Source organism: Octodon degus, unplaced genomic scaffold (genome assembly GCF_000260255.1).
Source record: "Octodon degus isolate 3935 unplaced genomic scaffold, OctDeg1.0 scaffold00094, whole genome shotgun sequence".
NCBI classification, from domain to species: domain Eukaryota; kingdom Metazoa; phylum Chordata; class Mammalia; order Rodentia; family Octodontidae; genus Octodon; species Octodon degus.
In genome coordinates, this window is record NW_004524670.1 from 9,293,860 (window position 1) to 9,314,008 (window position 20,149).

A 20,149-nucleotide genomic window follows, 5' to 3' on the forward strand; every position below is an offset into this window, starting at 1 on the left:
GATACAGCTCAGTGTGAAGGCCCTGGGTTCAATTCTCAGTACTGCAAAAGAGAGAGAGAGAGTGTGTGTGTGTGTGTGTGTGTGTGTGTGTGTAAAATGAAGAGACAAATCAAATTTTATGTGGAACTTCAGTAAGAACTGGTATTTGTTTGCTACTCATCTTGAAGTAAAAGCTGCCTCTCTGCAGCGCCACCCTCTAGCTGTAACTATGCCCCCGTACCCTAACTCCTCTTTCTACAACAGCAGCTGCATTTCTCCCTATGCTTCCCTAGATGTCCCTTAAGTGACAGGAAAGCTCAGCAGGAAGACTCTGCCAGCTCGCACCAGGTGGCCCTGAGCACCTTTCTTCTGGGGGCAGGAAGCAGACAGCTGGCAGCTGTGAGGGGCACAGGAGGTGGACTCCTGGGCCAAGCCTGCCCTGCAATCTCTCCCTGGAGTTCCATCACTGGATGACTCTAACACGCCCACTGGGTGTCACAAACCAGGGGCCCCCACGCTCACGGGCGATGGGCAGTGATGGAGACCAGGAGATGGGCAGCTACCAGTTTAGCAGCCCGGCCCACACGTGCGGCTGTACCGATCAGCTGGTGGCAAAATCCACTTAGTGAGTCATAACTGGCATTTTTAAAAAAGGAAATGACAGAAAACTTCAGTGCACTTTGGGCTTATTATAGTTTTTAAAACTTTTGCTTCAGAAATACATATATATATATATATATATATATATGCACGTGTGTATTAAGCAAAATATACAAACATCTATTTGATTGTGGGGCTGTGATTTTTTTAAGTCCCACTGGTTAGAGGCCTTTCCCAAATACACACATTTGTACACAAGCATGTAATTACAATGAATGAACACATGCATGTACACACAGTTCTCTCTGTGTAATTTTTTTGGAGATGAGTGTATGCTGCCCAGATTAATCTTCATCCTCTTGCCTCCCATCTCCACCACGCTGGCAGCCAGGAACACAGACAAATGCCACCTCACTTGGTTCTTCATGTCATTATGAAGAATCCCTTAAGCAGCATCTGTTATCCAGAATTGGTGTGAGGAATCCTCAGTGGGGTTACTTAAAAGACATTCTCATAAAGCTTGTCACCAACTCTATTCATCAGCTTATGAAATGACCTCCTAGGTTGGGCATGTCTATGCTGCTCCCAGTCTACCAACTGTGGAGGAAGCCAGGTGTGGTGGTGCACTCAGGTAATCCCAGCACTCGGGAGGCTGAGGGAGGAGGATCGCTGTGAGTTTGACATCAGCCTGGAGCTACCAAGTGAGCTCAAGGCCAGCCTGACTGACCTGCACAGTGAGACCCTGTCTCAAACAGACAAAAAAGAAAAAAGGAAAGAAGAACTATGGAAGAGAGAAGCAGAGCAGTGTGTACTTCCTCGCGGTAAGCCAGTGAGTCACAGGGACCTTGCTTGCACTGGTTTAAAATGTAACACAATGGTAAACACAGCCACATTCCTGACGTCTGAGACGGGGAAGGAAGAGGTGCGTAAAGAAGGCAAAATAGAGTGACAGGCTAATATTTGTCTTAAATATACTAACATCTTCAAGGAAAAGCAAGGCAGTATTTCATGTCTGAATTAACGCCACCTCCTTGGTGATGGTCTCACGCCCATAAGGAGCACAGAAAAGACTCAGCAACCATGAACCTCCGCTGCTTTTCTGTGGTGAAGTAGGTTCCCTCCCGAAGAACAGCACATGGGTGGACAACACAGAGGGAGAGGGCTGCTGACACAGTCCAGGTTCCAGCTGTGACAGCTTTCCAGCACTGCCCTCTCCCATGTTAAACGCTGTCCCCACCCAGCAAACCCTGGGACCAACCTCAGTTGGCACAGAGTCCAGGCCCTGAGGGGTAAACAGCTCCTATCGGGCCGCCTCCCCTTATCTGGTTCACGTATTTCCTGCACCTGCTGATTTACCAGCAGACAGGCTGGGGCCAGCCTGTTTTCTGTCCTAGCTCCGGCAAGCTGGTGATCTGATCAGAAGTTCTGACTACTGTCATCCTCCTGGGCCAGCTGGGCCTGAGGGGACACTGTGCTGTGTGGCCTATAGATGGCTTGTTCTACAAATGTGCTTTCTAAATCCAGCCTGCACTACTGGACAATAACTACTCATCCTCTGGGCACAGTGCTCATCCATCAGGCATGGGGAAGGGAGAAGGCGGTGGGGCAGTGTGCTGGAGACCGCAGTGCATGTGGGGGGGGGGGGGAGAGAAGCAGGCCCAATCCACCAACTACGATTTCAATATCCGTACTGCTATTCTTATTTGGTTCATGGCTGGTGGTACAGTCACACCCAAAGCAAGATATCCGGCCACACTTACAAAATGAAGAGTACAAATTTAGCGCTTATTTTTATAAATTAAATAGAAAACTTTAAGAAAATGTTATTACCTGGTTTGTTCTTGCTGCAGTGTGTTGGGATCAGGTATAAAAAATCTTACTCGAAAATGCAGGGAACAGGGGTAACCTCCTACAACATTTTTCAAAGACAAATTAAGTTTTTCCTTTAAAATGTCAACATACGTAAGTTGTTACGCCTTATAACTGATGTACTTTTCACTCACCCATAGCCTTTTCCCAATGCAAAAGGGCTAATTTCAAATAAGGAGTGCATAAATTAATGACTTGAGAAATCTTCACGTCTGCAAGAAGAATTCACTAGCCTCTGGACTACCATATTATCTATTTCTCATTACATGTTTAACTTAGGGTTATGTTCAAACAATGCACTCCATTACCTGTAATAAGAATTCTATAAATCCTTAAATCACCATCTTATGCAAAAGTCCCAAAGAAATAATGGCTTACATTAACACAACAATTTATACTTTTCCAACATTCTCATATACCTTGTAGACTTTCAACAACACTAGGCCTATTGTTCAGCTGAGCTGAGGTCCCTGTCTCACAAATGAGCCAACAAGCTTAGAGATGTGAACGACTTGCCTCTGGTCACACAGTTGGTGGCAAGACTAGAATTACAGCACAGAGGTCTCTGATACTGCTATGAGACATTTCAAGATATTCTAATATTGGAAAATATTTCACGCTTTAAATGTAGAGCACATTAAATGATTAACGTTAATGTTAGTGAATATCAGGCAATGAAAATATTCAAATATGACTTTATGTAGCAACATTAAGAGTCAGTTCATTTGTGTGGCTACAATTAATCCATTTCTCCTAAGAGGTATGGCGACAAAAGATCTGACCATGCCGTGAGCTCGCGTGACCATTCCCACGTCCATTTTGCCTGCGCCAGCCTCCTCTGCGTGCACAGCACTTTCTTATTCTGAGTCTAGTCCTTGAGCCTGCTCCCCTTGCTGCTCCTGCTGCTTGTCCTCTACTCTGGCACATTCCACACTCTGCCTACCCACAGCTTTTGTACTTTCCAGTTTCACCGCTGGCTGGAAGTCAAAGCTTCTCTAATGGTGGGTATACACCTAGGTATATCTCTGTATAGGGCCTGGGTCTAGTGGGTAATTATAACTCTGTTCCAGTTACTGTAACTCTGTCTGCAGGCTCAACATCTGCAACTCTGGGGACAGGGGAATCCTTCCATTGTCCTGGGAGCACTCCCCTCCCTATTTTATAACTTGTCAATGCTGTGGCTCCGGGACAGTCTGTCTTTCTCATCCACCTCTGGGCACTCAGAGCATCCTATCTTGTGCTCTGCACTGTCATAAAACATTCTTTTCCTGTTCCGCCTATGTCCTCTCCTCCTTGGCTGACTAGTATTGGATTTTCAGAGCTTAGTTCACTGCCTTGCCAGTCTGAGAGCTTAGGAATGCCTGCCAGAAGAGTGAGTTACAGAGAGAATGAACAGTGGCGCCCATCCATGCCTCCTGCATGCTCATTCTTGCTGGCAGATGTTTACTTGCAAGAGGCTTTGTGACTCCCTGCATACCCCTGAGCACTAAGGACATAAGCCATGGGAAGTAAGAACTTTGAGAACTTAGCCCCAGATAAGGGCAGCAATGGGAGAAGAGCCATGGCCAGGGCAGGTGCACATGCAATTGTGTGCATGTGCACACGCATGCACAAATCCACCTGCCTCTTACCCCTCTCCCATGCACTGACTGCCTCGTGGGTGTCAGGGGCCAGGAAGGATGCAGGGAGGAGGAATGTAGCAAGAGTCCTAATCTCAAGGGACCTGCAGCTCTGAGAGGAAGCTACAGGTACATAATTATGAGATGGGGCAAGAGTGTTCAGCCATGGAGTGGACACTGATAAGTGACAGGGAAAGTAGAGGAAACCATGGCTTCAGCAGGAGAGATGGGGTGTGAGCTGCCTTGGAGAACAGCAAGGGGTAGATCTGGGGCACAGGGTGGGAAAAGCACTCCCAGCAAAGGGAAGACATAGAGGAGGCTCTGCAGACTGGCCAGGTGTGTTCCCAAAGGGGAACAAGGACAAATAAGAACAGATCAAGGCACAGGGTCGGTGAGAAGAGGCCTGAACAGCCACTTAACTGAGTGCTCTGAGGTCATCATAATGGATATGCTGTGTTTCAGCAGGGTCAACAGTCCCTATTTGTGGCACTGTCTACCTTTGGCTTAATTTCCAGGGAATGCCATGGGTCGCTGGAAAGTAAGGGGTCTGTGTCTCTTTCCCACCCTGGCTCTCACAGAGCTGAAGAAGGCCATCTTTTCCTGCTTGCTTGCTTTCTTCCTTCCTTTCCTCCTTCCTTCCAAAACCACACATGGGTTCCCCTGCTCTGAGCTGCCTGCTCTCACCTGGCCCCTCCTCCCCACACCAGCGAGGATCTCTGTCTGCTGACTCAAAAGAGAGACTGAGAACTCATCTCACCCCTGTCTCCTGGGTGCCCAGAATCCAGGCAGCAGATGTTTCAGGCACCCTAATGAAGGAGAGACACAAGCTGCCAACCACCTAATGTATAACTGAAATGAAAAGCCACACCAACCTTTCAGCTGCTTCCTGATAGGTTTGCTTGATTCAAGCCATCTCTGTTGGGTAAGAAAACACAAGTTATAAAACCAAGTCCCGCGGGAGTTCAGCACATCTTACAGGCTGGCACTTACAGGGGAGTCTACTGAGTCTTCACCATGTTGCAAACCAAAATACTCCTTTTCCGTCACACCCAGGTGGGCATACGCCATATCCAAAAGTGACTGGCCAGTGTCTTGTTTCTAGAAAGAAAAAATAAAATAAAATGGGCATAATTTTAAAATGTATTAAAAACTGATGGTGACAATGTCTTTATTATAGGCAAAAGAAAGATTAACTATTCAGATTTTCAGGCCCGGGGAGATAGCTTGGTAGAATAGGTGCTTGCCTGGCAAGTACAGGGCCCTGAGTACAATCCCCAGTACTGAAAAAAAAAAATCAGATTTTCTGTGTGCACACTTCACAGAGAAGCAAAAGGGTTCATAAATGTCAAGTTATGAGGCTGTACAATATTTACAGGAAAGAGCGCCAAGACAAAACCACACCGATATGATGAGTTTAGACCAACTCAGCTTTCTAAGAGTTCTTCCTTCCCTTTAGCTGAGGTTCTCAAGTGATGTCTAAATGAGGAAATTCTCATGTTATAATTGCAGTAAGCTCACCATGACCTGGCTGTGGATTATCCACAGCAAATGCTAATCCCGGGTCAGTTTCTGTTGGCTCCTGAGGTTGCGTCTGCAGCTCTGACACCTGGAGGAACCAGAAGTGTGTACAACAGGAAAATTCTCAACTCATAGCTAAAAATACTCAAATGCCACTCAAACTATCCTCTCAGTGATTTGGCTCGTGCCGCCATGCAAAATTGTCTGCCTTGCTGCTTCCGCTATCTGAAGTGAGAAGCTGGTAGGGACCTTCAGTGGCCTTGACCTGCGTAGTGTGTGCTGGGTGTGCCTGGCATGGGCACTCAGACAGAGTCACCATAAGCATCCTTTCCTGGCCTGGCCGTGGAAGCAACTGTAACATGGAGTGACAAATGCTATCTAGTGCTCTGAAATCAAGACACAAGCCACCCAAGGGCATGACACAACACACCAGCTCTTCGTGGACACAGAGGGAAGCAACCCCTGATCCAGATTTGGAAGGATGACAGGACTGAGTGTCACCTCTCACACATTTAAAGCTGATGGACCAACACAAAGGCACAGTAGGGATGGGGGACAAAGACTACACAGCACATCCAGGACATCATAAATTCTATTCTAGCGGGCATAGACTTCTCAGGAACCCTTTGAAGCAAACCATTGAACTTGAGGACAATATGAGTTAGAAATAGACAAGGTACAGAGCAGGCAAAGGTAGGTCTTTTTTGGGTACGAAAGGAGGTAATATACTTGAAAATAGGTCAGTGATTAGGATTGGGAGAACTAGGTAATTGTAAGGCCCCTCCGGCCATGACTTTTTTGGAACAGCTCATGAGTCCGCCAGCCCTGTGGGAACAGGAGTCACCCCTTTTTCCAGCCTGAGGACTCTCGCACATCTGGCTCAGTCTACCCAGGGTTCTACTATCAAAAGAACTCTAGATGAATGTGGAAAGAACAGCCCACTCCATGTGTTCCAGGTCCTGGGCAGCTCACCTCTTAATGCCTCAAGAGCTACCTGTTCCTCTTGTCGGAATTATTATTTATATATGAATTTACATTGCATTTACTATATATTATTAACAACTATAATTTATTAAACATCTACAAGGAGCCAGCTATAACACCATGTACGCTTTCCTCCTATGATTTCCTTTCTTTGTGGCAATTTTGCAAAATAGGCATCACCAGCCCCCATGACAAGAGCAAGTAAGGCTCTCTGTGCTTTATCCCACGTACCGCAGCTGTCTGACTGCCCGACTCAGATCTGTCCGCCTGGCAGCAAAGCCTCTGTATTTCCACTATGCTATTTCTCTCAGTTCTGAAGTGCTTGATTCAAACATTTGAGTATGGACTCTGCATAGTCAAAAGATACTGAAATACAACCAAAGACACATTTATAATAACAGGCCTGGCTCCAATCCCACAGAGGTCAGGGTCTAGATGACTCCTGGGCTGGGGAGGCATGAATGACGCCCGAAGCAGGATCTCAGAGGACACCTGCTCCCACTCAGAGATGGACCAGGCGGCTAGTAAGGGTGGGGCAGTGTGATGAGAACAGTGATGCTCGTATCCGAGAATTCTGGGTGCGCACTGTCAAGGCCTTCTACGCTCACCACGCGGGCAGGTACTTCCTTACCCTTGTTACTCACACATGGCCAGTGGCTCCTCCTTCTGACAGTGTTCTTTCCCCATTTCTTCTCAGACATCGGGCTTTGCCTTCTCCTGCTGCCCACTCAGTCTCTTTCAATGTCTGCCCCTCATTTTTGCACTCTCTCCACATCGGATCTGACCCCCATCTCTGTCTCTGTACCTCTCAGGTGAGCTCATCCAGTTCCATTGCTTAAAACGCCATCTCCTCCCTACTGATACCCATGTTTGTATCCCTGGCCTCACCCCATCCTCTATACTCCTGGGGAGTGTATCTCATACCACTCCTACACTTCTAAAGACAGTTATTTAACTATACCTCAAACCGCTTATCCACAACTGAACTGCACTGTTTATTTCTGTCCCTAGACCTGTCCTTCCCAGTCTCCCAATTCTATAAACCACAACTCTACCTTGTCAGGCCAAAATCCTCAGAATCACTTTGAGACCTCTCATTCTTTCACACCCCAAATTCCAGAGATCTGCAAATCCTACTGGCTCCACCTTCAAAGCATTTCCACGTTCACCTCCATACAACCAGCCTGCCCCTTTATCAGCCTTTCTCCCTGGACAGCTGGTCCTTTCCCTCCCAGGCTACAAATGACAGAACATCCCGAGTGACAGTTGGGTCAGATCCAGTCAGGCCTCTGTCCAAACCCACCACTGCCTTCTCCCTCACACAGAACAGAAGCCAGTGCCTCCAGAATGACCCATGACCTCCACCCCACCCGCTGGCTCTTGCAGCCTGTCTTCCGTGGCATTCCGTCCTGCTCCTTCCGTTCCAGACACAGTGGCTCCTACACTGTCCTACAGCCATGCTGCATGGGCTCTGGCCCTGGGGCCTTTGCACTGCTACTCTGTCCCTCTAAAATGTACTTTCCAGACACCCGCCTGAGGCTTTCATCTCACCAATGATGTCTTTCCAGATCATATCTATGAAACGATATACCCCCATCTCCTCCCAAGAAGAGGACAAGTTGCCAAAAGGCGGAGGATGTGCCCTTCTCTGGTGTATCCTCTGGGCCTGGCACGAAGCCTGGCACATACTAGGTACCTGATAAATACTTGCTGAATGAATAGATGAGGCAAACCCCAGCAAATGTCATGTTCTTACCAGGAAGAAGGTATATGGTCAGAGAATAAAGCCCGACCTAGACAAACACAGATTTTAACAAAGGAGCCAGTCAAGTTTCAGCACTTCAAAGTGGCATCTGTGAACTTCGGGGCCTTCTAAATTTCAAAACTCTACAAGAGACTACTTAAAAAGAGAAGTGGATATAAAGTAAGTAGTTGCTTTTCCAGGGAAATATCCACAATCTTGACAAAAATACTCAAAACCAGTGGTTGTTCTGCAAACCACTGTGCAGAGACTGTGCGTGGACCAGGGGCTCACGCCCGACCCCAGAGAGCATTCAGATACCCAAGGAGGACAGGGATTTGTATTTTTAATGTGGATCCAAGCGCTCTGACGCATTTGAGGAAACATGCACTAGGCTGTGCTGTCCAAACTAGGACAACCCTGAGCTACAAGGCTATTTAAATTTTAATGCAGATTGGAAGCTTACTTTTTCAGGCACTGGAGTCACAATCCAAGGGCTCAACAGCTACCCGTGACTGGCAGCTCCCACTGTGGATGGGGTAAGGTCAGAACATTGCCAGCAATACATTCAGTTCATTCACAAAGTTCCCCCTAGAGGGTGTTTTTCTCCAAAATAATACTGGGGATCAAACCCAGAGCCTAGCACACTCAAGACCCTGGGGTCAGCCAGGCAGAGTGGTACACACAGTCTTGGCATTCTCAGAGCCTGAGGCAGAACGACTGCAAATTCTAGCCTCACCTTGAGCGACTTAGTAAGGCGTTGTTATCAAAATAAAAAATAAAACAGGGCCTGGGGATAGAGGCCAGCGCAAAGCCCCTGGGTTCAATCTCTAGGACCAGGGAAGAGGGGAAAGCACACAGGTATTAATACTATACTCGAATTAGGCTGACTAGATGATTAAATTACCTTGCTGGAATTCTCCCTCTTCACTGTGAAGATGTTTCCTCCCTTGAAAACAATGAAGTCCTATTGGCACAGTGGTATATGCCAGTAATTCCAGTGGAGGCAGAACAATGGCAAGTTTAAATCCAGCCCAGCGAGTATAAAAGTCTTTTAAAAGTAGGCTAGGGTACAGCTTAGTACAAAGGCCCTGAGATCAATTTCCAGTACTTGGGGAGAAAAGGAAGGCCATACCCTGGCGAACAGCTGGAGGTCTGGGAATCAGAAGGAGTAGGTGGGGGAGTGGGGCAGAAGGGTGAGAGACACCTGTTGCCCGTGGTCCTTCCCCAAACTCTGGGGCTGCAGCCCCAGGCAGCTGTCCCCATGCTGGCTTGGCTGTCACACCCTCCACGCTGAGGCTTCTTGTGAACTACCTTCTCCTCTTGTCTGCACCAAGGTCCATAGTGACTGGGGATGAGCAGGAGCCAAACTTGTAGGTGGCATAGAAGAGGTGCATTAGATTCTTTTAAAATTGTTTTTAAAGTGTTTTATTTAATTATTTGTGTATTTATTTGTTTCTTTGGTAGAGGGTCCCCTACACAGCTTGGACTTGTGGTGGTCCTCCTGTCTCAGCCTCTCCAGCACTGGGATTACAGGCATGCACTACCATGCCTGACTTCAGTGGCTGGCATAGCATGCCCAGGGTTCTGGGGCCAGCACAGCATGCTGTACTGGGGATTGAACCCGGGTCCTTGAGCTTGCCAGGCAGGCACTTATATGGCTGAGCTATCTCCCCAGCCCTGTGCTTTAAATTCCTGCAGCATTTCTTTTTCTCTAAATTGTTCTCTCAGCATTGTGCCCTCTGCTACCCTTCCTTGTACACTGGACTTCCCAGAGTGTGGCAGATGCTGGCAGATGGTTCAGGGCAAGGGTGGACCCCTCTGGCACTGGAAAGAATAGGAGAGACAGGCAAAGGTCACACACTTCAGCGGATGGCCTGCAGGGGCCACAACCGTCACGGCATATGACTTCTGCTGGTCTGGAACCTGACACAATGTCCCAGCTCGGCCAGGAGCTCTAAATGGGAGAAGCCAAAATCTCCAGGACCCCTGCCATCCTGAGCTACCCACTCATGCATTTAACAAGCCCCTGCTGTGTGCCAGCGCTTGCGGGGACACCTTCCCTGTCCTCAAGAAGCTCACAGTGCAACGGCCAACATGTAATCTAATGATTATAGCTATTTTTTAAAAATGCAAGATGACATGAGCTCTAATAAAACACATAAGGAGCACCATCACCCTAGGAACAGCTTTCTCTTAGAAGGGGACAGGAACATCGCTGAGGCAGCAACATCTGAGAATCTCACAGCTCACATCACCAAAAAGAAGTTGGGAGGCAAGACACGGGCAAGGTCCAATCTCAACACACAAAATCTGGAATCTCAAGCTTTCATTTGAATGTTTTTCTCTTCATTTAGCATAACAAGAGGTAGATAAAAACTATTTCTTAAGAGCATTAATTTAAAAAAAAAACACCATAGAAGAACTTACATTAACTTTAAAGGTCTGTACCAAGCCATCTAAAAATCGTATGCTGCAGAGGACTTCAGATCGAGCTTTCTCTTTGGGTAATTCCGAGGTGCGTATGTTGTTAATTCTTCCACCCAGCGCACGTAACCGGGAGGTCATAACTATTGCTGAATAACCTGTAAAGTAAGACATACCTGTTAGTTCCTTTATATGCCAATTACAGCTACCAAGAACGGGCCTCAGAGCCCACCCAATGCCCTGTACACCTGCTGTTGACGATGAATGGCTGACAAATCCCGTGGTAATAACAAATAACAAACTGTGTTTCCATTTAAGTTTGGCTTCTTAGAGGTAAAATTTACTGTTCAATTACAACATTCCCAGAGTTACACAGCTATTTGTCTGTTATAACTTTCACATCTATACCTTCTTACTCGAATTTGCCTGGCTTTAAACATTTTTTTTGGCGGAACCGGGGATTGAACTCAAGTCCTTGCACTTGCCAGGCAAACACTTATTCTACTGAGCTATCTCCCCAGCCCCTAAACTTTTTATTTACATCTTACTACCTAGGTGTTTGTGTATTCCACCCCTCCAATTTTACAGAACTAAGCATGGCATAAATAGGACTTAAAACTTGAAAAGATTTATCAATTGGATTATATTAAAATGACTTCTATTTATTAAAAAATAACATTCAGAAGTGCAAAAAGCAAGTCACAGAGTGAAAGAAGGTTTGTATACTGATCTCTGAAGACTCTATAAAGTGTTTCTATGACTCAATGAGAGAGAAAAAACCACCCAGTGAATGAACACAAGTACTCCGAGCTATTACCTGGCAAAGAGGTGCAAAGAGAAACCATACTCAGTGCCACAAACCGCAGAAGGAACTGTGATCAGGAAGATGAACACGGTGCAGCTCTCGCGCACCACTGAGGAAAACAAGCCAGTGCTACTTGTTTGAGAAGCCTAAGTCACATCGGCGGAGCTGTGCTCTGTGACACAGACACAGCCGTCCTATCCCTTGGCAGGTTTGCAATCAAAAAATGTACAGCTACTCACAAAAGGACACATATAAGAATTTTCCTAACAGCCTCCAACTGGAAAAGACATAAATGGCTATCACCTGTAGAATGGCCAAGCTGGTACCTGCACCACTATACAACAAAGAACCAAGTGCGACAGGCAAAACAATGAAACAATTTCTTCACTGTTGTCATGAGCAAAAGAAGCCACACAAGACAGCCTAGTGCATGATTCCTCTTGTATAGTTAAAAAAAAAACAAAAAACAAACAAACAAACAAACAAAAAAACAGGCAAAACTAATCGATGCTGACACAGGACTGGGATATTGGTTACTTCTGGGTGTATGGAAGTGGGGCAGAGATCTGGGATGCTTTCAACACCCCATGTCTTAGTGTGGGTGCTAATCACACTTCTGTACTTAGCCTGTGAAAGTCCAGGCACTGTATTTGTGTTTTGTATATTTTCTGTTTGCTATGCCTTGAATATGGTTTGTTTCCTCTAAAGTCCACTGTGATTGAGGACTTGGACCCAGGCCCGGCACTGTGGGAAGTGGTGGAAACCTGTGGGAGGCTGGGCCTAACAGGAGGTGGCCAGGTCATTGGAAGCTTGAGGTGTTTAGCCCCCACCCCCTGCCAGAGGCTGTTACAAAAAGCACAAGCCCCAGCCTGCCCCAGCTCTATCCCTCTGCTCCTAGCAAGTTGAGAGCGAAACACTGCTTCCTCCTGTGGGGGTTCCCACACTGTCACCCGCCAAGCTGTGATGTACTAAGAACCAAGTCAACCTCCAAAGTGAAATAAACCTCTTGTCTTCACAAGTTGTGTCAGGCATTTCACAACAGCGATGAAAAGCTGACTAATACCATGTTATATTTCAGTACCAACTTTGCTTTAAAAGATAAACAAGGATCCTTACATTGACAAAGAGGGAATTAGTGAGCAGCTTAAAACTCTGACCCTGGTATCTGGAATCCGGAAGGAGATGAGTTTGATGATACACCCAACGGCTGAGCGGCAGACTCAAAGATGGAAAAGGTGTGTAACGGAGCACACGGCCATGCCATGCAGGGGGCAGGGGCCACACTCCACACTGCTGCAAAACGCATACATTCATTCCTACCAGTGTACAGGACGGAGATGTACATGTGACAAGACAGGGTGGAAGAGCAGAGGCCCATGAAGGCCTGAGAGCAAACGAGTCCTCTATACACCTTTTCTGATGAGCTGCCCTTTGCCTATGCTGTTCCTTCCGTTGTGATGCCTTCTGATCCTCTTCGTCTAACTCCTAATCACCTGCTCAGCCAAGTACCACTCCCCATGGATATGTTCCCAGGTCTCCCGCAGCAGTCACAGGCTTGTTATAAACCCTCCACAGCACTCTTCATTTCATACTGGGCACTTGGTTTAACAGCCGCCTCTCCCACTAGACACCAAGCTCCATGAGGGCAGTAATCTGGTTGGGTTCTGCTCACTATATCTCTAACACCCATCCCTGGCGGGCTATCAGTAAACATCTGAAAGAACCAGTAAATGAAAGGCACAATGACTCAGAAAATGAAGTTATGCCTTATAGTGTGGAGGAGCAGCAGTACTGCCTGATGTGCCAACTGGGTCTGGTGGGCACAGCATGAGAGAGGGCTGGGCTGAGCGTGCGGGGAGCGGGGGAGGTCTGCCCAAGCTGCAGCACGTGCACAGAGCCCCGGGGATCTCATCCCAGTGCAGACCACAGTGGGGTCTAGCAGGGCCGGGTGGGGCCCGGGCATCTGCAGCTGTCTCCCAGCAGATGCCCCAACTAGTGAACCAGGGTTCACCCTGGGACAACAAGTCACAGATAACTGGAAAAGCAGCACCCAATGTCAGGGCAGGGCCAGGGATGAAGGGTTGTGAGCCATCAGCAAAGGGGTGACTCAGGCCTGGAAGAGAGCAGGACAAAGTAGAGTGAGGGCCTAAGGTTTGAGCCCCAGGGAGTTCCAGACACAGACTGGGCACAAGGAAACACAATGAGCACTATGTAGAATGTACATCGAGGAAGAAAGGGGCACACACCCATTTAAGGAGCTGCAGGTGCACCTACATTCTTCTGTAGATAGGGATAGGAACTCTCAAATATTAATAAAGAAAATTCCTAAGACCTGCGGTGAAAAAAAAAATCAACAATCATTTATAAAATTCCACCCACCCTACCACCTCCACCTTGCCCTTTTCAATAAAAATGTCATCAGGAAGCAGGGATGCGTTTTCTGAGTAATACAAAAAGTTATCACAAGACAACAAATGTGTTCCATAATGCTCTAACCCACATTGAATTCTAAATGTCAGTTTTGTTGCTTAGCTCTTGTCTAAGAATCCTGGGTGGGCAACTTTTTTTTTTTTAAGGTACAATGGAATCATCACAAGTGTGGTTTTAGTGGGAGGCGCACTCCACAATCACCTGGGGAACTTTAAAAAAAAAAAAAAAAGATGCCTGTGCAGCCGCACCCCATATGCTGCTTCAGCCCCTGCGATGTGGCACAGCAGGTGACATTCATTTTGGAAGGGGCTCCAAGGTAGGACCCGTGCCTGGCAGTCTAGGCCTGGAGGAGTCAGAGGGCTTTCAGGGAACCTTGGGGTATGCTTTGCATGATGGAGCTTAACATGGGGGCTCAGCAGAACACGAGCCGTTCATGGTGGGCATGCAAGAAAGAGCTGAGGCAGCCAGACTCACACAGGGACCTTGGACAGAAGCAACAGCGGTTTCCAACAGGAGACCGCAAGGCAGGTCTGTGCCAGCAGCCAGCACGCACCTGCGAACCGCTCCTCACTGGACACGCACCTGCGAACCGCTCCTCACTGGAGCAGCTCCTCCCATCTGTGCAGCCCGGGGCCGTGGCACCTACGCATTAATCACAGTTAGCAATGCTGCCCAGAGAGCTCACAAAGCCCATTGACCAAATACAAGCCAGAAAGACAGGGTCGCCTCCACCTCACATGGCTACATAAAGGGCTTTGGACCTGAGGAACCTAAAAAGAATGCCATAAAATAGCACTTCATGAGTTCTACAGAACCGCTTTTCCTACATTTGTTCCTAAAGCAAACCTTGATAAGAACGGGCCGGATGTTGAACCACCACAGAATTGAGCCATGCAGTGTTTTCAGATTGTCTTGTAACTGTATCTTAAACAATCTGGATGGGACAATGGACGCTGCTGACTAATTGCCCCGTTTCCTGTACCACAGCAATTGGAGAACTCGGGGTTTCTATGGCTTCCTTTATAAGCCTCTTAATTCTAAACAAAGCCACAACCCAAACAGGAACACATTGGCCTCTCTGACCACAAATGATCACAGCTGCAGCTGATGCCATTTTCAACAAGCAAGCTAAGCCTATTTGCATAATTAAAAAAAATTAAACAGTTACAGCTATACGGTATTCTGCACACAGCAAAAGAGGGTCTGACTAGGAACACTCCTGAATCAAAGATCTAATGTGGAAAACCCAGAAAGGAGTAACACCTCACTTCGCACCCAGAGGTGCAATAAATACTCAAAGAGCTACAAATAGCACCTGCAAAGTGCCTCACACAATGCACGACGCGTTTTATTTACATTAAGCTTCTGTTGCTACCAGGTGCTGACTGTAAATACCAGATTTTGTTGGGGTAGTCTGATTTTAAATACCTTACAGACAGTGTATAAATGCTTTGTTTCTTAAAAATTGTATTCACCTAAAGACAGCTTGCTAGTGTTAAAAAGCAGGTACAGACATACAATATCCATTTGAACTTCTCTACAGACTCAGAGGAGTCTGAAGCAAAAGAAGGTACACAAATTGTCCCGCACCGGTGCCTCCCAGTGCCCCAGGGCTGGAGGAGGGGGTCCCTGCTTTGCATTCTAAGGGTTGTCTGCGGGCTGATGCCTAGGACTGCTCTTTCACAAGCTAGTGAGCCTGACAAGAAGAAAGCAGCGGCCTGCCAACCCGAATCCCTCTGGATCATTTTAAAAGGAAGTGTAAATTATGCTATGCTCTTGTTTTTAAAAATGAGGAACTCAGACCTCAAATTCACAAATGCGAGTTTCAGCTTAAAAGGAGGAGGAAGAGGTGGAGGCAGAGGAGGCGGAGGAGGAGGGAGAGAGGAATGGGAGGGGAAGAGGAAGAACAAAAGGAGGAAGACAGAGGAAGGAGGAGGAGGAAAAAGGGGGTGGAGGTGGAAACAGGAGGATGAAGGAGGAAGAGCAGCAGGGGGAGGGAGGGGATGAGGAGGGGGAGGGGCAGGAAAAGGGAGGATGGGGGGAGGTCTTGAATTACAAACCCCTAATCTGAGTTACCTGTGTCAATGAGGGCTGCAGCAGGGACCAACCTGAGCACCACAGCATTCAGGCAGACCTAGACCAATGCTACCACCTAGTGGCAACCACAGGGAGACACTACCTCTGGCCCTGTGAGCTCTGCTCTGGCTTCTCATTCCTAGTGCAGCGCATTCATTTCCGGAATCAGTTTGCAGGACCTGTGTCTCTCTCGGTAGCCCAATTTCCTTTCCCTAGCTCTTCCACCCCAGTGGACTCAGGAAAGTTCTTTCTTCCTCCTTTTTCTTTTCTATTTATGAGCTCCAACAGATGACAGATCTGCCGGAGAGGGACATTTCTAGCACAGAAAAGAACATGTACCACCAGCCATGTGAGACAATGACTCACCACATCAACTGCAATTCTCATCAAATCCCAGTATTTAATGCGCTGAGCATAAATGTTTTACCGAGCTGCTAAGATAGTATTCGCATTGCTTTCTTTTCCTTTTTGCTGTACACAGATAGAAGCTGGGTGGCATTTTGTATTACCCAAGTCTTCAGGGGGGCAAACAGAGCCCTAATAGTCACCATCATCGCTGACTCACTACTCTGTGCCACTCTGGCTGGCCTGGTGCCCGCATGTCAGTTTTCCTCAATAAACTACAGTCATTTCCCAGGGATAGAGTCGCACAGCTTGGGAGCAGCTCCACCGCCCAGCGTGGGAGAGGCACTGCCTGAAGGACTGCTGGTGAAGGAACAGGTTTTCTGTCCTGAGTACCAGTGTGGGGATTAGCACTGCTGTCAAAATAGGGAGGAAGCAAGCTAGTTCCAAAGGGGCGCTATCGTTCGCTGTTATGTCACCAGATGGCCTGTTCACTCAAAGCTGCTGACATCACTCACCAGCAATTCCTAACATTTCGGAAGATCACAGTTGCAGGAAGATGCCATAGTACCTGCACAGAGCACATCTGTCCTCAGACACAGATGGAACAGCTCATCAGCACTTTCTTAAAGAGGAGTAACTAGGGCTGGGGAGATGGCTCAGTAAAGTAAGAGCTTGCCTGGCAAGCACTGAGTTCAATCCTCAGTTCTGCAAATAAATAAATAAATAAATAAATAAATAAATAAATAAAAATTTAAAGAGTGGGGGGCTGAGAGGATTTAAAAAAAAGGAGCAATGAAAGGCAAAGGGATGTGTGCATTTTTTGTGAATTATCAGACTTTGAAATTTAGCTCAACTAAGTGAAAATTAGTGATTCTCATTCTCATTTGTAAAATGCATGTATCTTAGAAAATGCTTCTTTATATTACATGTCCCACTAATTTTAAATTATGTGCAACGGATAACCAACTCACCATTTAGCTGCTTCAGTGAGCTGTATCTTTTCCCTTATAGCGCTATACAATTTTCGTAAATTAACACTAACTCCTGCCATTTTTCTCTTGCCTTTTTAAATTTCCTGCATATAACACAGCATAATAACACAAAGGCAAGTACGCTAACATTTTTAAAATTACCTTTTACTGTAAACAACCATTACAGAATACAAAACACTAAATTAGAAAACCACATCTACGTATCACTCAAGGCATTTTAATATTGCTACTTTAACACTGAAGCCAATAAACTAATTTATTCTGAGCCTGTATACCAAAAAATTAATTTTCAACTAACATTTTAAAAAACATAAGGCCTGCTGCTGAATATGATAATCACAGTTGACAAAGCAATTAATTATCAATATAAAAATTTGTTATGCGATGTGGGCCAGGGAGATAGCTTGGTGGTCTAAGCACCTGCGTGACAAGCGCAAGGACTCGAGTTCAATCCCTGGTACCGCATGCCATGCTAGCTCCAGGCTGAGCTGGCCACTAAGACCAGGAATGGTGGTGCACGCCTGTAATCCCAGTGCTGGGGATGCTGAAAACTACAAGTCCAAGCTGTGTAGTGAGACCCTGTACCAAAAAAAAAAAAAAAAAAAAAAAACGGAAGTTAAATGTGGATATGCTTTTGTAGAAGCAGTTAGTAACTTCTCTTCATTCAAAGTGTACTTAGGTAAATATTTTACACAGAGACTTCACACATTGCTTTTCCACATGGGATAAAATACACACATCATTTGTAACAACACAGCTCAACCCTCAACTTATCTTGGAGTCATCAATCCTAATACTCCCAAAGTACAACCCTGGGATCAAATCATTTGTTTCACGAATCCTTTAATTTGTTCAGAGAGTGGATCTTGCAGGACAGCGCCTGGGACGGTGGTGGAGTAATTTGCAGGATATGTTGTATTCAAACTGAGGCCTGTAATTAGCACCCTTGTTCTCCTACAACTTCAAAATGTCAAATAGTTTTCTTATTATGGAGTCTGGGTTTATTTATAGGTTTTATTTATAGGTTGAGCACCATGACACTTGCAAAACTAACAAAATAAAAAAAGTTGTACTTGATACGGGGAGGATAACAAGAAGTCGTTTTAAGCTCCCTGAAGGGCAAGATAAAGAATGCTGCAGGGCTGTAGGCAGTCTGGGGAAAGAGGTAATGTTGCTAAAAAGAGAAACAGCCTCCTCCGGGGCAGCAGGAGCCACCGGGGCAGCAGGAGTCCAGACACTAGCTCGCTTCAACACAAGCTTCCTCCCTGGCCAGCAAAGTCCACGCTGAACACCCTGAATGAGGACACTTGGTTTTTGTTTGAAAAGGCCTGGTTTCAAGGCTTCACACAGAGAAGAAAGTAGCAGTGTGATGGGTCTCAGAATCCTGACAGCAGCTTCCTGGTGTCCTCTGCCATTTTCCTTCCAGGGGTAACTTCCTCCTAATGCAGAGCACTGTTTTCATGAGAGTTTTTAGAAGGTTTTTTTAATTTTTAAAAATCTTTTATTTATTTAGGTGTTTGGCACAGGGTCTCACCACGCAGCTTGGACTCGTAGTGATCCTCTGTGTCAGCCTCCCCAGCACTGGGATCACAGGCATGCACTACCACAATGAGTTTTTTTTTTTTTTTTTCTTCAATGTTTCTGAAAATGTTACCAAGGTGTTGTGCTAAAGTGTACAACCTCCAATTTTACAGGGCTTGCCCCCCTCGGGGTTGCTTCCTGCACCATATGTGGATGCCTGTGGTGGTCCACACACTCTGGGCCGTGCAGAACAAAGAAGGCTGTGAGTCCATCTTGCCTGGAGTCACAGACTCAAGACTTGTGAAGCTTTGCCATTCTGTCCCATGTTAGTGTACCTGGAAACCTATGGGCAAGCAACCTGCTTGATGGCACAAAGTGGCCAGATGCCAGCTCCGGGATGAGCGTTCCAACACTGCCATGCTGTGGAAAGCACCTTCCGGGATTCTCCATCAGCTGCATGTCCCCAGCAGCCTCCAAGCTACTGCTGAATTCTTGCCTCAGATACAGCCCCGACCTGCAAATCTTGCTTATAATTACTTTTAGCCTCCTTTGCTATTACTTTGACAAAGGAGTTCTGGATCATTTATTCACTCAATATTCACTTACTTGGCACCTCGCCAGGCCAGGAAGTGGGGTGGTGCAGGCAGAGGTACGTGGAGTATCTAGTTCTACAGAATATGAAAGTCAAGGGGACTGCAAGAACACTGGAGAGGCTGGACTCTACTTGGTTGGGGGTAGGGACCAGGTCACTAAGGCTTTGTGGGAATCTTGCTGGGAAAGGGAAAGTGCTGGGGAATACCCCTTGGCAGTACAAAGCTCAGGAGGGGACATGCACACATATCTCATTTTATTTATTTTTGAGAGGGGGTTTCACTATGTAGTTCAGACCGGCCTCAAATTCACTATGTAGCCACTGTTGACCCCAAACTCGTGGCAGTCCTGCCTCAGCCTTTCAAGGACACACCCCACCTAGCAAGGAAATACACATATTTTAGGAACTCTGGGGAGACATTCAGCAAGGGCACCTGAAGCACACCTGAGCTCGTAAGGAAGCCTCAGGAAGGGAGGTCAGGTTTTCCACACAGAGCAGGAGTGTGGACATGGTATGAGCCACCAGCTTCCGAGTCAGCCAGCTGCAGCTGAGGCCCCAGCTGCACCACTTATGAGCTGGGAGATGGCGTGCACGAGAGAGAGAGAGAGAGAGAGAGAGAGAGAGAGAGAGAGAGAGAGAGAGAGAGAGAGA

At 46.8% G+C, this 20,149-nt stretch overlaps 1 protein-coding gene across 6 annotated transcripts in view; it reads right to left on the minus strand.

Moving 5' to 3' along the window:
- Ptpn3 (protein tyrosine phosphatase, non-receptor type 3) overlaps positions 1 to 20,149 on the minus strand; it is a 163,529-nt gene that overhangs the window by 74,828 nt on the left and 68,552 nt on the right. For 4 of the 6 annotated variants that reach the window (XM_004638079.2, XM_023722945.1, XM_023722944.1 and 1 more), the window contains exons 2-5: positions 10,741 to 10,895; positions 5,058 to 5,165; positions 4,940 to 4,982; positions 2,410 to 2,488 (exon numbers count right to left, since the gene is read on the minus strand). In XM_004638079.2, the coding sequence (XP_004638136.1) occupies positions 2,410 to 2,488; positions 4,940 to 4,982; positions 5,058 to 5,165; positions 10,741 to 10,878 (368 nt within the window). In that variant the 5' untranslated portion in view covers positions 10,879 to 10,895. Of the gene's footprint in view, positions 1 to 2,409; positions 2,489 to 4,939; positions 4,983 to 5,057; positions 5,166 to 5,585; positions 5,653 to 7,624; positions 7,822 to 10,740; positions 10,896 to 20,149 lie in introns of those variants that run through there. The other 2 variants (XM_023722947.1, XM_023722946.1) reach the window with 2 other exon arrangements.